General features: G+C 48.8%; 1 protein-coding gene across 1 annotated transcript in view; it reads left to right on the forward strand.

The window, feature by feature from the left end:
- Nucleotides 1-18,390, forward strand: part of LOC138537140 (glutamine synthetase) — a 35,106-nt gene extending 16,716 nt beyond the window's left edge. The window contains exons 2-7 of the mRNA XM_069641430.1: nt 726-909; nt 1,056-1,217; nt 3,163-3,309; nt 7,581-7,708; nt 13,960-14,159; nt 16,892-18,390. Coding sequence (XP_069497531.1) covers nt 744-909; nt 1,056-1,217; nt 3,163-3,309; nt 7,581-7,708; nt 13,960-14,159; nt 16,892-17,210 — 1,122 coding nt within the window. The 5' untranslated portion in view covers nt 726-743 and the 3' untranslated portion in view covers nt 17,211-18,390. The remainder of the gene's footprint in view (nt 1-725; nt 910-1,055; nt 1,218-3,162; nt 3,310-7,580; nt 7,709-13,959; nt 14,160-16,891) is intronic.
- Nucleotides 18,391-19,041: the final 651 nt, after the last annotated feature.

Here is a 19,041-nt window from a genome sequence, read left to right on the forward strand (position 1 = left end):
GTATTTCAAGGCGCGACGAGGCAAGGGAAGGGGGAACAGAGGGAAGACAGACAGCGATCTTACTAGGCCAGGTGTCATTCAGATCTTGCAAGTGCATGGGCAGGGGGAAGGGGAAAGTGCAAGGGAGAGGAGGTGGGGGGAGTGCAGTACATGGGATAAGAATACTAACAATAAGTAAAGTAAGGCCAGCTGGTGGCAAGTGCAAGGGTAAGTGCAGACATCCGGTGTCAAGTGCTGGTAGTGGGACTATAGGTATGTTTTTTTCTCTAAACTCATTCCTTTTCTGGCCTCTGAAGCAGCCAAGGAGGCCCATGCCATGCATGATGCCCTGAGCCATTCCTGGCTCGTCGCTTTTCATTATGGACTTGTTGTTTCGTTTTTCCCATTATAAGTACTGGCCTAAAACTCTCAGCATGCAAAATGAAAAACCCGGACTGGCTCAAGTGGCTATTTGATAGCTAGGTCTCTCTAATGGGATTACTTCTAGCGGTCAGAGCAATCCAGTCTCCATGCTTTTTCCATAGTTGGCAAATATGGACCCCTGGCGGGGGTTACCTTATGTCCCTAAAAGGAGATGATAAATGCCTTTATGGTGATCTTGGAACCCCCTCCAATTGTTACGAATGTTGGTACCTTCGAGGCTTTGAAGTGATTTCTTGCCTGCTGTGTAATGCTGACAATCACGCCACCGAACACTTACGCAGCTCCCATCCTTCTTTCCTCAGGACCCTGCATCCAGAATCATGGCCACGTCAGCCAGTGCTGATCTGAGCAAGGCCGTCAAGCAGATGTACCTGGACCTTCCACAAGGGGAGAAGGTGCAGGTCACGTATGTCTGGATTGATGGCTCCGGTGAACATGTGCGCTGCAAGACCCGGACCCTGGACAACGAGCCCAAAACCATCGAAGGTGAGTCCTTACTAGGTCTGGCTCCCCTCCTGGAGCTAAGCGGGATGGGGGCAATACAACTCTGGGAGAAAAGGATCCGGACACCCCTTCGGAGATGGGCGGGGGAGAATGTGTTAACTCACGTCTTTCTTTCTTTTTATGACCAGACATTCCTGAATGGAACTTTGATGGATCAAGCACCGACCAGGCCGAGGGCTCCAACAGCGACATGTTCCTCGAACCTGTTGCCATTTTCCGAGACCCCTTCCTCAGGGACCCAAACAAGCTGGTCATGTGCGAAGTCTTGAAATACAACCATAAGGTGGCAGGTGGGTGTGATGTAACAACTAGCCATTGAGAAGGTCCCAGTCAACGCCTTTATTTTTTTGTCATTTATTTGTGTTTGTAGCACAGTAATGAGAGAGCAGCAGCGGGGAATTCTACACTTAGGTCCCTCAAAACTTGCTGAGGATTCTCTTCTGCAAAGGGGCACTTGAAATATGCTCCTGGGTCAAGAGAACATGTCTTAAATGGTGTCAGATCTACACAGGTCTAGAAATCAATACCATGTGGCCACAGTGATTGTGGTACAGCGTAGACTGTGGCTGTTGTATATTTCCAATATGGGATGTTTGGATGCTAAATGTTGTCTTTGGCCAAACAGTGTAGGCAACCAAAGCTGATGGGAGAACAGTATATCGCTGGCTATGGAACAGGCTCTCAGTCATTCCGATGCACACACTGCAGGGTTCTTTTGGGAACCACCTTCGAATGGGTGTACATAGTCGTCTGTTCTCCCCTCTCCTCTCCCCTTAATTGCACTTGTAAAACTGCTGAATCGCTGTCAGGCCTATTTGCTGTTGCTCAACTATAAATGTATGTTACGCACACTTACTCTGCATGTGCAGACTATTATCGTTTCAGAATTTAAGGGGCTCTGAGCGACTGTTATTTTTCTCCTTGTTCCCACCCTCCTTGAGCGCTTTGAAACACTGTCCTGTGTGTAGGCGCTATGTAAATAAACAATACTATACAATGATGATGGGAAACATCCGCAGAGGGCGCTTAGCTGACCTCTAGCAGGGCGTGTACTAGTCACTCAATTGCGAGGTACAGCGGGTAAACCACAGTACTTTTCAAAAGCCATAAGTAACAAACTGCCACCCCTCCCCAGAAGTGTGAGATGTTCCATTCAGCCCCATGAGACAGTGGCAGTCTGATCTTCCATAAGCAATACCCCGAGAGCCCATTGGCCTCCAACTATGGAAATAACTCCCAAAAGTGCCCCTTTGCAGCCAGACTGGCCCCTATGCCGACTTCGATTCTCTCACCTGCCAGGGCATGATTTAGGCACTGGTTATTGTTATCCTCACCCCAGCATACGGCAAGACATGGTAGTGACCATCCAAGATGTCCCTGCCGCATGCTTTCTGTAGCCCGCCTCCACATGAGCATGGTCAAGGAAGAGACGGGGCAATATATGGTGAGACTGTGAGCCAGTATGCCAGAGACAATATGTACCTGCCAAATTATTTCTCTAGCCCACCTCCCCCAAGAGTAGGGTAGAGAAAGAGAGGGGTCAAGATTAGGGGAGACTGAGCCAAAATGCCAGAGACAATACGTACCTACCACCTGATTTCTTTAGCCCACCTCCCCAAGAGTACGCTATAGAAAGAGAGGGGACAGGATTAGGGGAGACTGTGAGCCAATATGCCAGAGAAGGCAAATTTGTCTTTTCCTTGCGAGGATCATGGCTTCTTTGAACAAATGGCTGCCCGTTATGGCTGTCCCAGAGGAAAATGCCTCAGGGAATGATATCGAGTGTGAGTGAGAGTTTGTGGGACACGAGGGGTTCTCCTAAGGCAACTGGAGGGAGGAGCACACGGCTAATGATGGAATCTTCTTTTAATTTATGTTAGATGGCTATCCAATACCGTTTAACATTAATAACATATGAAGAAAAGGCAATCCAAATAAGAGCCACACAATTTCAGCATTTCATCAATAATTACAACAAAAACTTGGGTTCATCAAACGCACGAAAAGAGAATTAACCAATCACATTAAAACATTTACAGTACAATTTCTGAAGTACAGTACAATTTGCAATGTGTAAATACAGGTACTAAATTGCGATACAATTTCAAAAAGGTACAATAACGTTTCTAAAGTGCAATACAGCTTCTTAAAGTGCAATACAGTTTCTTAAATTGCATGGTCGAGGTTGAATGGCTCCAATTGCAAACAATGATCGAACCTTCCCTTTTCTTGCAGAGACAAATCTCAGAAACACATGCCAGCGAATTATGAACATGGTGGCAAACGAGCACCCCTGGTTCGGCATGGAGCAGGAGTACACGATTCTGGGGACAGATGGGCATCCTTTCGGCTGGCCGTCCAATGGCTTTCCAGGACCTCAGGGTAAGAGTCACAGCCTTTAAGGTAGGGGGGCACCCAGATAGATGAAGCCACTCCTCTGACAGCCATATCCTTTTTGCCATTAGGATGTGAGTGACTGAATGAGCTTATACATGTTATGAATACAGCACCAGTATCGTGACTTCGAATCCCACTGCACACCTCACAGGGGGCTCTTTCAGCCTAGGCGAAGAAGCTAGACCTGCACATGCAACCCGCGGTCTAGACAGGCTAGGGCCTGAACGGGCAAAGCCCACCCAGTATCTGAAAATACCCACTCAGCAGCACTGTGTGGGCATTTACAGATATTAATGTCACTGTGGTAGGCCCAATTACATTAGCTTCAGGCCCCACTTGTTAGACAATCCTGGCTTTGCCTCTGCATGCAACGCCCTGCAAGCACTACAAGCTATTTTACTCTGAGTGGTTGTACATGCCAGGATCTTGTGCCACTGTGACCTGAGCCAAGTAACTGCCATGAAGTCTTTTATTGAGGAATTAGACCTGCTTCAAATCCATTTGGCCATTTGGTCAAGGGTAAGGCATGAGGCACACCCATTATTCTTCATTTAGCAAATGGAACAGTCAAGTTGGGAAAGCCAGAGTGGAGCAATCTAGTAGGGTGCTATATGTGCAATACAGATGGACTTGAGTCTTCTGTAGTAGAAAGACCCCAAAACTGTATCAATCACCCCCTGCATGAGGCGGCGTACAGGACCAGTGATGGACAGCCAACCCTAGCCTAGGCAGGGAGGCTGTGCACCGTTACTGGCTCTGTATGCCCGTTGATAAGGGGGTGATAGCTATGTGCACCTCGGGACTCTGTCCGGGGTGCATAGAAAAGGGATGAAGCCCCTGTTCTGTTTCTATAGCGGCTGAGATGGGAAGGAGCTTAGAGCCGGGTGTGCTGTGGGGGCGGTTGGGGGATGGCGTGCGGATGGATGGGTGATGGGGAGAGAATGGTGAGTCAGTTGAGCGGGTGGTGCCCAATTTGTTGAGAAACCTCTAAAAAACAATGGTGTCACCTGGGAAAGGTCCCCAGTGGCTGGAAACCGCAGCAGTATATACTGTGAGTTTGCGTACCGTTCCAGCCACCTGATTGGCTGAACGCCCTTCCCTGCATGCAAATGAAGAAACAATAGAATCATGGGCAGTAGAAATAATAGGAAAGGGTTGCATGGTCACGTGGGAAACTCCAGAGCTAACTAATAAAGCATCAAGTGCTTAGAAACCGCATGTAGTGTTAGAAAAACCAAAAAGAAAAAATACATATTCCTAGAATAATGAAAGTATGTGCTCCAGGCAGTTCAGTCATTGAGAAATCAAGCTTGAGTGGGGTTAAGCAGCCAAGCTTTCAGACATGGCACACGGCAAAAGAAGAACAATGCAACGAGTTGCCGAGCTGGGCGAGCCCAGAATTCCTGAGGGATGGAGAAAGGCAAGCACGGTTTTTGCATGCTGGGCTACCAGCTCCTGATTCTCAGTCTGGTCTGAGAAAGTGCAGCCTGATGGCAATGCTGCAAACCGGAATGACGCGACGGGTCCTGAATCGCAGAGTGGACTGAGGATACACAGCCTAATTGAAACACTGCATGCTGGGATTTCTAGTCCTGAGTCACAGACCACACTGAGAAGGCAAAGTATAATTGAACTGCTGTATACTGGAATACCGAGTCCTAAAGCCCTGAGTGGATTAAGAAAATGCATGCTGGGACACAAGTCCAACATCACTGCATGCTGGGATTTCGAGTCCTGAATCACAGGGAAAACTGGGACAGCAACGCATAATTGAAAAACTGTACACTGTGATACCGAGTACTGAATACTGGAGTGGATTGGGAAATTAAGCCTGATTGTGATGCTGCATACTGTGATACTAAGACAGAAATTCCAGAGTGGACAGAGAAAGACAAGCCTGTGTATGCTGCGACACAAGTTCAAAATCCCAGAGAGAACTGAGCAAGCTAGTCCTGATGCTGGCATTTCAAGTCCTACATCCCCAAGTGAACTGGACTGAGTAAGAGGCCCCTCTGCAAATACAGCGTGCTGACACACAAAATCCCAGAGGAGCCACAGAAAGTAAAGATTCCGGAGAAACCGAGTCCTTCGGGAATCCTGAACTGACCAGGATATTGCTTGATGGGAAGAGGTTCGCCACTCTTTAGAACGGGCAAGCAGATACCAGAGGACTAGCAGCTAAAGAGTGACCAGTTTAGACTCGTTCAAGCGGCCAAAGACCAGCCCGGACCACCATAACATCAGTTGAAATAAAAAAATGTTCTTTATGCCCAATCTATTTCACTGTGCTCGTCACATAGACTCCTTTATCTTTACTTCGTGTTATGTGTTATTTTCCTGTTTTCTACCATAATATGGAGCAACGACGGAAACAGTATATTCCTCACATTCCTTTCAAAACGTCTGGGTCAGTAACAAGGGGACATTAGTGCTCAGGAACTAGGGTAAAGCTGGAGACAATGTAAGGTATGTGAATAAAGAGCAAGCCGTGACTGGAAAGACAGGATGGGACCACTGACCCTTCCATCAAATTGTATGTTTCAAGTTAGACTTTTAAAACTGTGCAGTCTGTTTCACAACACTAAATACAGATGTTTTTTTTCTCAGAAAATGTCATAGGACAGCGTGGACTACTTTTATTTGTGGGCATTTTGGAGGGAGAAATATAAAGGATACCCAAGGAACCGACCACATCTAGCTGTCAGCAGGGACTTGTGTCTGCTAGAGAGGGTCGGGTAGTATGTGTAGGTGCAATGGACATGTTGCTCTGGTGCAGAAGGGAGAGACACTGCAGTTCTCTTGGATGTCTAGCATGTGTAGGTGCAATGGACATGTTGCTCTGGAGCAGAAGGGAGAGACACTGCAGTTCTCTTGGATGTCTAGCATGTGTAGGTGCAATGGACATGTTGCTCTGGAGCAGAAGGGAGAGACACTGCAGTTCTCTTGGATGTCTAGCATGTGTAGGTGCAATGGACATGTTGCTCTGGAGCAGAAGGGAGAGACACTGCAGTTCTCTTGGATGGCTAGCATGTGTAGGTGGAATGGGCATGTTGCTCTAGTGCAGAAGGGGGAGTCACTGCAGCTCTCTTGGATGTCTAGCATGTGTAGGTGGAATGGACATGTTGCTCTAGTGCAGAAGGGGGAGTCACTGCAGCTCTCTTGGATGTCTAGCATGTGTAGGTGGAATGGACATGTTGCTCTGGTGCAGAAGGGAGAGTCACTGCAGCTCTCTTGGATGTCTAGCATGTGTAGGTGGAATGGACATGTTGCTCTGGTGCAGAAGGGAGAGTCACTGCAGCTCTCTTGGATGGCTACCATGTGTAGGTGGAATGGACATGTTGCTCTGGTGCAGAAGGGAGAGTCACTGCAGCTCTCTTGGATGGCTAGCATGTGTAGGTGGAATGGACATGTTTCTCTAGTGCAGAAGGGAGAGGCACTGCAGCTCTCTTGGATGGCTAGCATGTGTAGGTGGAATGGACATGTTTCTCTAGTGCAGAAGGGAGAGACACTGCAGTTCTCTTGGATGGCTAGCATGTGTAGGTGGAATGGACATGTTGCTCTGGAGCAGAAGGGAGAGACACTGCAGTTCTCTTGGATGTCTAGCATGTGTAGGTGGAATGGACATGTTGCTCTGGAGCAGAAGGGAGAGACACTGCAGTTCTCTTGGATGTCTAGCATGTGTAGGTGCAATGGACATGTTGCTCTGGAGCAGAAGGGAGAGACACTGCAGTTCTCTTGGATGGCTAGCATGTGTAGGTGGAATGGGCATGTTGCTCTAGTGCAGAAGGGGGAGTCACTGCAGCTCTCTTGGATGTCTAGCATGTGTAGGTGGAATGGACATGTTGCTCTAGTGCAGAAGGGGGAGTCACTGCAGCTCTCTTGGATGTCTAGCATGTGTAGGTGGAATGGACATGTTGCTCTGGTGCAGAAGGGAGAGTCACTGCAGCTCTCTTGGATGTCTAGCATGTGTAGGTGGAATGGACATGTTGCTCTGGTGCAGAAGGGAGAGTCACTGCAGCTCTCTTGGATGGCTACCATGTGTAGGTGGAATGGACATGTTGCTCTGGTGCAGAAGGGAGAGTCACTGCAGCTCTCTTGGATGGCTAGCATGTGTTGGTAGAATGGACGTGTTTCTCTAGCGCAGAAGGGAGAGTCACCCAGTTATCTTGGATGGCTTGTTAATGTTTCGACAGTTGTGTGAGATTGCCATGGTCTTCTCTAATCTTGCCCCCTCTCTTCCTTGACCTTCTCTGCAGGCCCGTACTACTGTGGTGTTGGGGCAGACAAAGCGTATGGCAGGGACATTGTGGAGGCTCACTACCGAGCCTGCCTGTATGCCGGTGTGAAGATTGCTGGAACAAACGCAGAAGTCATGCCAGCACAGGTGAGCATTCAAGTCTATGCTGGGCCCCCTGGGTGCCAGAGGACATTGCTTGGGGACACACACACACATAGCTGGATCTGTTGGGCGCCAAGGGCCACTGTCTAGGGAAATGCACAATGCTGGGGATACAGCTTACAGCACAGACAGGGATGACTGTAAAATAACACAGAGGACCCACATCACTGACTGGGCACTGCTGGGGAAAACGTTCACAGCTGGAGTTCCATATCACTTACTAGGCCTTGTTAGAGGAAGGCCACATAGCTGGGGCCCTATAGAGCACTAACATGAAACGGTTGTTACAAGATCACACCACTAGAGGCCATTGCTGGAAGGAGACTCACATTGAAGCATCCCATTGGCACCTACTGGCCACTGCCGAAGCAAGCCCTTACTGCGTTAGTCCTGCACCCCTGACTGTGCTCTAGGGATGGAACCATGTCCTGCTGGGAGCAAATACAGGGCTTTGCTGCTTCTGCTGCTCTCCTATCAATTGACACACCACTGCTGGATAAAAGTGTGCTCTGCAGAGGTTCTAAAAAACCTCACAATGCTGATGCTGCATTATATTCACAGGACACTGCTCGATAAAGGGTGCCCAGCTGATGGCATACAGCATAGACACGTCACTGCTAATCGATGGTCACCATGCTGCGATTCTGTAACACTGAGAGTGCCCTAATGCTGGCAGCTAATGCTTTTGGAGTTCTACAGCACTTACATAATACTGTATTTATTTATTGCATTTGTTGCTACGCCCAAACCGAGAGGTATCACAGCATAGGTTACAGGTTACTTGCTTGTTACATAGAAAAAAACACACTTAAACGCTAGAGGACAAGGTATGGAGAAGCAAATCAATTTTTGCAGAACATACGTTAGTACAGTATGTAGGAACAAAATTAGACAGCCATGGTGACATCAGTCGTGGTTACAGTTTGAAGAAATAGATGTAAATACAGTGGGGAATACAACAGTCCTAGGGGTGTGTATGGGGCCATATTTAGACTTAGAATTTGTTGAATAGCCGGGTTTTTAACAGTTTCTTAAAATGGGTGTGGGAGGTTTCATTGCTGATGCTGGCTGGGAGTGAATTCCATAGTCTGGGGGCAACGACCAGGAAGTTGGCGTCACCGGTTCTCTTATACTTGAAACGGGGAATACGTAGAAGAAAGCTAGTGTTGGACCCGAGGAGTCTGATAGAGGTTTTATGGGTGAGGCATTGGTTGAGGTAGATGGGGGCATTTTGGGTAATACATTTGTGAGTGGTGGTAAGACTTTTGTGCAGGATTCTTTCTTGGATTGGGAGCCAATGAGCATCTTTCCTGATTTGTGAGATATGGTCTCTTTTCTTTATGCCTAGGGCTGCTCTCAATGCTTTGTTTTGCAGTAGTTGTAGTTTGTTTAGGTTTGTGTTAGTGTTGCCTAGCAGCAGTATGTTACAATAATCTAACTTGGACATTATGAGTGCTCTGACAAGTGTGATACCGTTCTGTGTGGAGAGGAATTGTCTACTGAGAGAGATGAGTTTGGCTGTGTAGGTTGTGGAGGAGGCGAGAGAGTTAATATGTTTACTCATAGTGAGGCTAGAGTCGAGATATACTCCAAGGGTTTTTACTTGGTTGGAGATGGGGTTGGGAGTGCCCTCTATATCAATATAGGTGTAGTCTTGGGACAATCGTTTTTAGAAAGAAGCTGACACTGCTGAAGTTCTGTATCAGTTGATAGTCCACTGCTGGGTGGGTGCCATGGTCGGAACACTTATGGAAATCTATTGCAACTGCGGCTGATGCCTTGGAACCGAACGTAGGGACATGGCTTACACTGGTCCCGTCGTATCCTACTGGAAGGTCAGGGCTGGGTGGAAAACACTTTGCTTAAGTCCTAATGAAAAGTCAGGGCTCACCTAGAAAAAGATCAGATTGCTTGGATCCCATAATACAAGCAGAGAACTGGGGTAACCAAACCGTTAAACGTCTGTATACCTATGCTACTGATTGGGTGGAAGTTTGCACGGTTGGTGTCATGCAGAAAAGATGCAACATTCTCCAGCATGGGGTCTGGCATCGATTCACATGCTCATGAATATTCCCCGTCGTCAGGCTGGGATTCCTCGGTAAAGAAAAAATCAGTTTCAGTTTCACTTCTGAACTGTCTTTCTCCTAACAACCAATCACTGGTCTCTGGGTCATACTGCCCCCAGCCAATGACTTCCCTCTACCTAAGCCCCTCCTCTGGCAGCCATCTTCAGATTTTTACCTCACGTTCAAGTGTTGGGAGTCCTTGTGCTATAGCTCTCGAGCTTTTACTGCGTTTTGCATAACGGGGACCTGTTTTCGGATTCTTCAGTGCCCCTCAAGGGCGGACTTTCATCAAGTTTCTTCTTGGAGGATTCCAGAAGCTTCTTCGAGGCCTACACCGCGTGTCATGGTGGAGGAAAAGAAGGACTCGGCACCTCTCTTCAAGGTTTGCCCCAGCTGTAACTTACAGAACATCTTTTCGGACGATGGACATTCCCTGTACCTCTACTGCCTGCGTTTGGATCAGACGCATGTGGAAGACGACTGCGTGGCTTGTCGGGAGATGGTGCCACACACGCGGCCCGACCGATGCAAGCGTCTCAACTACTGACTGCAAGCCAAGGCCTCTGCTCTGGGTGAGTCCCGGCAGCATGCCTCCCCTGCCCAGAAGAAGAAAGCTGAGCGGTCTTCTAAGAACTTTGAGGGCTCCCCTCCCGCGGGGGCCCAACATATGGCTAAGCACCGCAAGTCCACTGCCTCTGGGAGCACCGTTGCGGTGGGCTCCTTGGCGGCCAGGGCGAGATCAGCGTCTCCAGCACCTTTGGCCACAAGCCAACGCTCAGGTTCTGCAAAGAAGAGGAAGTCGGACCATCTGGGTAAGCTTTTGGAGAAGACCCAGCCCGGCCCGACGGAGAAGGCCAAGGGGGAGCGGGGCTCCGACCCTCCCCTAAGGTGAAGGCCGCGGGCTCGGCCAGGACCCGAAGGCCCAGGTGCAACAGACGAAGGCCCACACTTCCATCGAAGTAGTGGCGGCATCCCTCACGAAGGCTGCTGGGGCAGATTCGCAGGGCACAGCCCCGAAGGCGAAAGTATACCTGCCTGCCAAGAGGGAGTCCTCCTTCCAGCCCATCGAAAGGACTCTGGAGAAGATGATACCCATCATTTTGCCAAAACCGTCTCCCTTGGTCGCAGAGAAGGGGGGGAACGGTAGTCCTCCAGGGCACAGACCTTTCCTCAGAGGAAGAGATCACCAGCCTCCTGGTCTTCCAGGAGGGGAGATGCGTTGAGAGCAGGCCCCACGGGAGGGATCCCGACGAGGGCGGCGACGAGGAGCAGCAGGGCGTTAACGACGGAATGGACCAGCCTAAGCCACAAACGCCCGGTCCTCCTCACCTCCACCCCAGCAGCCTTCTGGTTATATCTCAGTGGACATTCTGACGGCTCTGCATAACCTGTGCTCGGAAATCCAGACAAGGATGCCCCTTGTGCCGCGACCCCGCCTGCGGCGCTGACCCCTTCGGAGGAACCACCACCCAAGAGTTGGAGAGTTCACCCCCTCTGCTTTTTCACCCCTTGCCTCCACCCCCCTCCCGAGGGATGACATGGAGCCGGACACAATGACGACAGGCACTGGCATGGACGACGACGGCGGCCTGGGGGATTTCCCGCCTCCGCCGGCCAGATCGTCATCACCCGACGAGATTGGCTTGTTCCACGCCATGATCTCCAGGGCCTCAGAGCTGCTCCAGCTCGTCCCGGAGGAGAAGAAGGAGAAGGTTTCCTTTACCAGCGCCGGGAGACGAAGAGGAAGACCGTGCTGTCGATCCCATTGTTGGATGACATTTGGGACGAGGGGTTGTCTCTCATGAAGAATCCTTTGTCGGCTCCGGTGAAGAGGGATCGCTACGAGAAGATATACGGAGTGCCGGACTCTGCGCCCAAGTGCTTACGATCCCAGCCATCTCCAGACGGCGGCGGCCAAGAAGTCTTCGGGCTCATCCTTGTTGGCGGCCTCCTCCTCACCAAACGGTGAGGGGAAGAAGTTGATTGCCATGGGGTGAAGAGTGATCACGCCAGCGACGACGACCATAAAGGCCACTAACACCCTCGCCATCATAGGACATTACGACAGGGAACTTTGGTTCAAGATGGCCCCTTCCTGGACTTCCTTCCCGACGACAAGAGGGCTGAAGCGTTGGAGATTCTACAGGAAGGCGAGGTGGCCACGGACATTGCCGATACGGGATTCTGCCAAATGGGCAACAGCGTTTGCCCTCATCGGCGAGGATGGTTGAGGGCCACCAATTTCCGCCACAATGTTCAGTCGGGGGTATTGGACATGCCCTTCGACAGGGACAATTTGTTTGTAAAGACTGGACGAGTCTCTCCAGGCCATCAAAGCAGACACTGAGACGGCACGTGCCTTAGGCATGCTTTAACAACGATGGCCGTCCTTTCGGTCTTCTGGAGGGAAATCCCAAATTTCCTATAAAGGATTCGAAGGAGGTGCCTCGTCCTATCGCCAGCCCTCATCGGCCCAGGAGATAGAGTTTGGAGGTTACAATCTCCCAGCGGATTGTAAGGAGGTGCTCGCCAAGGCCAGAGCTTCGTCTACTCTCAAATGCTACGGGCACAAATGGAAGAGGTTCGCTGGTTGGTGCCGTACTCAGAAAATCGACCCTCTACGAGTCACTGCTCTGAAGGTGCTTCCGTATTTGTTGTCGTTGGCAAAGGTGGGACTGGCCCACGCTTCCATCAAAGTTCATCTGGCGGCTATCTCCCGCTACACCAGATCTCCTGGACGATCATCCTTATGCTTGCATCGATTGGTCAAGGAGTTCGTCAAAGGACCATTTCACTCGTTCCTGTCGTTGAAGGCCTCGGCGTAGGAGCTCAGTGTGGTGCTGACTAGGCTCATGGGTCCTCTGTTTGAGCCTATGCATTCGGCGCCACTGAAATATTTGTCGTGGAAAACAGCTTTTCTTGTGGCCATCACTTCCGCACGACAAGTGGGAGAGATGCAGGCCCTCTTGTGTAAATTCCACAAGACGAGGGTAGTGCTACGGACGCACCCCTCCTTCACGTCCAAGGTGCCATCAGACTTTCATCTAAACGCGCCCTTGGTGTTACCTTTGTTCATCCCGACGCCTTTGTCGCCAGCTGAGGGGACTTTGCACTCGCTTGATGTGGCTAGAGCGCCGAAGTTCTATGTGGACCGCACAAAGGGTTTTCAGAAGACATTGCAACTTTTTGTGAACTTTGGCCCTGTGAACCATGGGAAGGCCGTCTCCAAGGCTTCCATTTCCAGGTGGCTTTCCGCCTGCATCACTCATTGTCACTGGTCGGCAAACCGGCAGTTGCCTGGCCATCTGAGGGCCCCTTCGACCAGAGCGATCGCTGCAACTACGGCGTTCCTGTCTGCTGTGCCCCTGCTTGACATCTGCAGGGCTGCTACGTGGCGGTCGCCGCACACCTTCACAAAGTTCTACTGCATCGACAGGGATTCCAGGGAGGAGTCCAGAGTCGGCCAAGTAGTGCTCCGCCACCTGTTCGCTTGAAGGTGAGCCCGGTGAGGAGGTAAGAGATGCTTAATGTTGAGCCTTGCCACCTCCCGTGGTTGTGCATGTGTGTACTGCTATGTATTCTTTATGCATGAGCATGTGAAAACATGCCAGACCCCATGCTGGAGAAGGAACAAGTGACATACCTGTAACTGTTGTTCTCCAGCATGGGTCTGGCATGGATTCACATGCTAACCCTCCAGCCTACCCCTCTGCGGCTCTTCTCTTGGTCCTACTGCCACTTTACGTGCTACCAAATCTGAAGATGGTTGCCAGAAGAGGGGCTTAGGTAGATGGCAGGCATTGGCTGGGGGCAGTATGACCCAGAGACCAGTGATTGGTTGTTAGGAGAAAGACAGTTCAGAAGTGAAACTGATTTTTTTCTTTGCCGAGGATTCCCAGCCTGATGACGGGAATATTCATGAGCATGTGAATCCATGCCAGACCCATGCTCGAGAACAACAGTTACAGGTAAGTAACTTGATCCTTCACCACTGTTATGTAATTTTGTCGGGACCTCACACTAGCAGAGTCTTAAATCCCTGACAAGGTATTAAACGCGACCTATTGCACTGGCAGATTACTGCTGGGAAACCTTCATCAGGCTGTGCATTGTGTATTGCAAGCTGGTTATGTAGAGTGAAAGAGCACTCTCTTCTTCTCTTTACAGTGGGAGTTCCAGGTCGGCCCCTGCGAAGGAATAGACATGGGGGATCACCTGTGGATTGCACGCTTTATCCTGCACAGGGTGTGTGAAGACTTTGGTGTCATTGTTTCGTTCGACCCCAAACCCATCACTGGCAATTGGAATGGAGCAGGATGCCATACGAACTTCAGCACCCAGGCCATGAGGGAAGATGGCGGCCTCAAGTAAGTGACTAGATAAAAGAACAATAGATGAGTCTGCCTTCAAATACCCAGCCTCCTCTGCGCCAAGTCCAGAAGAGTGCAACAGGCAGACACAATATGACACACCTCACCTGTGGAGAAAACCCCAAATGTCATGTTGTTACTTATTCAGAGTGTCTCCCCTTATGGCCAGACGTTTTTCTACAGGCAGACTATGCCTTAAGGTGTCTCTTGGATATACTTGAGAATGAGTCTGGGTTACATTTCATTTGGAGAGTCCTTTCTTTCGTTGGCTGGATGCCCAAGATTAAGCAAGCCCCCACTTGTCAATTTTGGATTGTTGCCCAAATATGAGTCTCCAGTGTTGCTCACGGATGACACGCTCTGCTCAAGCTCTTGACAATGAGGTGTGAGATTGCCCATTCTCTATTGAAATATAAGGGCGATTTGTGTTAGTAATGTGGTGTGTATCGTCTTATATCTCCCCCGCACCTTTCGTTCTGCCTTCCAGTTGTCCCTCTATTTGAGACATTACAGGCAATGAGGATGAGTCTTCATTGGATCCATGCAGAAAATGAAAAGTGTCTAGGCTCTAATGTTGCACTACTCTTCTGGGTTTTTCCTACCACCGCTCAACTCACTGGGTTATTTTTTAAACTTTATTTTTGTAGTTGTATATAGCGGACCAAGTCCAAGTGGCATCATAGCGATGTACAGGAAATTATATAGCAAAATAGTCAAAACAGTATATAAATGAACGTCTATGTATGACATATAAATCTGGATAATGATCTTGTGCCCTCAGAGGTTTGCCAGTATCCCTCTGGTAATGACAATGGTATAACGGCAAATGGACCTGTTGTTAGCGGCGCCTGATATCCTGGCATTTCTAGGTTATTACAGGTGCCGGCAACGGTAAGTAAATCCCCATTCCATGGAGAGCATAGGTACAGCTGATAATACCGGCTTTTTTGCAGGTGGGGTCCTGATTTACTTCCAGTTCTTGGCTGGAGGTTAATCAGTCAACCCCCACTGGCAAACATGTAGTTTGGTGGTGCTGGAAAAGTCGAGGTGACAGAATTACCGCCACTTTATTCCCACATTGCCAAACTTATGATGAGGCCCTTAGTCTCTTAACATCACCCGAATACAGTATTTCTACACACAGGTAGAGAGGAAGGCTGTCTTACAGGGCTCAGGAGGAAAAGGTGAGAACCTTTTATCCACGGAAGACCAGGGGCAATCCATGGGACAGTCTATTGGGATGTGTAGGTGTGCCGAGGAGGAGACATGCTATGACGGAAGTATCTCATCACCTTTCTAACAGAACCAGGGGTGGAAACCGAAAGGTTGCAATTGTAGGCTAGCATTGGGATGTAAGTAGCTTTGCACAAATGTTGTATTGGGTAGTGAGGAGTGAACAGACAGCTGCTCTTCCGGGGCATACACAGGTTGCCAACAAAGAGAATAGCTGGAGACCCATTGCTGAGGGCAAAATGTCCAGTGCATTGAAGCTATCCACTTAGGCCTCAGTTCTCAAAAGCCCATAGTCGTAGGATGACCGGGGCAGGAAAGATGGCCACAGTAGGTGGCAGTTAAGCATATGCGGGACAGAAGAGGGAAAGACGGAAGGAGTGCACAAAGTGGTTATGGTTAGCAGTTAAGCCTTTGCGTCCTCATTGCCGAAGAGGGATGACAGAGGGCCAGCGCGTGCAAGGTTAAACTTAGGAATGGGGGAGACATTGCAACTAAGAAGCAAGGTGTGAAGGGGCAGCAAGGTAGAAATAATGTCAGGGGACGTGGCCAGGTACTGTCATAAATAATTCAGCAATAATTGTGAGCTTGCAATGTATATCAGTAGCTTTCAGCGTGTCAGGCTACAGCCTGTGTGTCAGGTTTTTCTTGAAGAGAAAAGATTTCCCGAAAATTATGTGAGATGAGGAAAAATGTAGTTCAGGAGGGACCGATTTCCAGATCCTTATCGCACAGCTTGGGAAAGACTGTTTCAGAGATTTATTATTTTAAGATGGAAATGCACGTGAATACAGGCTTCCATGTCAGAATGACATCATTGTCAAAATGGACCATAAATGCTCTCTGGCATTTCTCTGCATGGCGAATGACATTTACACGGATTACTATGGAATCTGCCTACCGTTTGCAAGTGCATAAAATGACCCCATTATTGTTTTGAACGGAACATACCAAAGGTATGGTATTATTGAGCTTGTCCTGCCCCATCGTACATGAATTAGTTTCATTGGCATATGCTTTTTTAGACCCAAAACACGGAATTAAGAGAAGAGGAGAGACCAAGAACCTGCTTGCCCGGCCCTGTTCACCCATCTCTGTGAAATGCTCACTTGTTCTGTTCACTCTGCAGAGGCTGTTTCAATTTTTTGGAATCTTGTTTATTACAGTGTAGCTTCATCTAACCCCCCCATACCCCACTCAAATAATTGTGGCTGCTTTGCCAAGGAAGGTGGGGTAGATTGTGGGATCCTCTCTCACCAATTTTAGTCAAAAGTGATCCAACACCCTTAAAGGGAAAGTATGCCTTCGAAAGAGGGTCATCCATTGCCACTCTTTTTTGAAAAATCACTAGAGTGCGTCCGACCATGTCCTGTGATAACTTAAAACAAATAGATTGTTCTTCTGTCCTTCCTTAGCACACAAGGCCTCCTCAAGTTGCCTCCCACGCTGCAAGATCCTTAAAAATCCTCCTTAACCTGTCACTGTCATTCTCTTTACAGGGTCATCGAGGACGCGATTGAGAAGCTGTCAAAACGCCACGAGTATCACATTTGCATCTATGATCCAAAGGGGGGAAAAGACAATGCCCGGCGTCTCACAGGCTTCCATGAGACATCCAGCATCCATGAGTTCTCAGCTGGTGTGGCCAACCGGGGCGCCAGCATCCGCATCCCCAGAAACGTGGGCCAGGACCAGAAGGGCTATTTCGAGGACCGCCGTCCATCAGCCAACTGCGACCCGTACCCGGTGACTGAGGCTCTAGTCCGTACATGCCTCCTCAACGAAACCGGAGATCGGCCCGCTGAGTACAAGAACTAAGCAAACTGCTTGGTAGAAGCTCAGTTTAAAGACACTTGTCCTGTTTGATCTCGCATTGAAAGGAATCCGATCTACAAGTTAGGCAGGGGCCACCAAACATTGGGCAGAGGCATCAGCAGACTGGGAGTAGTTTAAGGGAGCTTCGGTTATAGCTTCCAGCCCACTGGACACTTTACAAAAGACTTAGCTGGACCGATGTCTACACCTGTAGAGCCTCTACTCGGGGCCCAGTTGAAGCCCACATTCTAGCATAAGATTCCTAAGGGGACACCTCCCTCCCTAGCTGCTTTTCTCCCACGCCCTCCTCTGCACAGTCCACCCAAATAAATGTCACTGTTGGAATGGACAACTGTGGAATAGGAGGGAGGGACAGGCGAGGGAAGAGATGATAGAATGGCCAGCTTCGATGGTAGACCTCCTGGTGGCAAAAAATTGCCAACATTTTGAAGAAACTCAACCACTTCCTTCCCTTTGGTTTGTGTGCGGGGTGTCTCTTGTTTGCACCTTGGGCATGTGGTAAAGTGGCTGTGGGGTGAAAAGTTTTTATTTGATGAAAATGTAGATTTTAAATAATATCTAGGGGATAGGGTACCCACTTGGACCAAGACCTCATGCCATCACTTTACGGCCCTTAACCTCACTCATTGTAACCCCGGGACCCTCTTTCTAGTACATGGATCTGTAGTATTTTTATATTTAAATGTAAAAAAAGAATTATAAAGATTATATTAGACAAAAGCAGAACCTGTGTTAGTTCTTATGGGTGCTATTGGGTGTGAGATGGCATGGCTCAAGTAAGTGTAGCCAGAGGAAAATTAGTCTTATCTCTTGCCAAGTGAGAACCTTTTCCAGGGAAGGGGCGGGTAATCGAAAGGTTTCGACTGCCAAGCCACCCTGTAACCCTGTGGGATCGTCACACTGGACTATAGTGCAACAGCCCCAGGGGTTGCACAAATTGTAGATACTTTATAACCTTGAGTGGTCTTCGCCCCTCCCTGCCCATCTCTCCATTTGGGTAGGAAGCCTCCGGCTAGGGGGCTATGAGACAGGTCAATAACATTTTTTAAAGTCCTCATTTACTACCTAGGCAGTTTCTTGCAAGGTACAATTCTCTTTCTTCTAAAATGTTCTGTTTCCGAATAGTTTGTTTTTGTAATAAAAAACAATTTTCACAAACTTGTTCTCTAGACTCCTCCCAACAATTATTGGCGGGAGACTCGGAGGAGTGCTATACATGTTTCAATTCTTGAGTCACATTTGAATTACTTTCTCTTTAGTTTACTTGCTGGCCTAGCCTGGAGTGGACATGATCTGGATGGGGAATTCTGTACTCAGATGTATTCAGATGTATAATGTTCAGTGAATTGGGCTTCCCTATTTTCATACACACTGATCCACCAAAGGACGCCTAAGGATCCAGAGGATCAGCTAGCATCCGTGGATGCTTCAAGAAGACGGTGCTAATGCAAAACAATCCTACAGCACCAGAATCACTGTAGATGTAGCAAGATGGCTAAGCGTGTCCATCACTTGCCCCAGACATCCGTGTTCAGCCTGCAAGACAAAAGGTAGAAGCCCAGCAGGGCCTCAGTCTCAGCCTTTCTTCCTTCCAGGGTCAATATATTGAGTGCCAATAGATTGGGAAATAATTACACTTAATATTACTACTACTATATTAGCAGGTTGAATCCTACACAAAGAGATATTTAAAAGTATGATATTATTATTAAGATGAACATCAACCCAAACCCTTCAAAATAATCAGAAGCTGCTTGGCCAACTAACAAAGTCAACACAACTGGTCATCAACCTAGAGGTGCTTTTCTACCCT

The sequence above is a fragment of the Ambystoma mexicanum genome, chromosome 1q (genome assembly GCF_040938575.1).
Source record: "Ambystoma mexicanum isolate Mex_15411 chromosome 1q, UKY_AmexF1_1, whole genome shotgun sequence".
Taxonomy (NCBI): Eukaryota; Metazoa; Chordata; class Amphibia; order Caudata; family Ambystomatidae; genus Ambystoma; species Ambystoma mexicanum.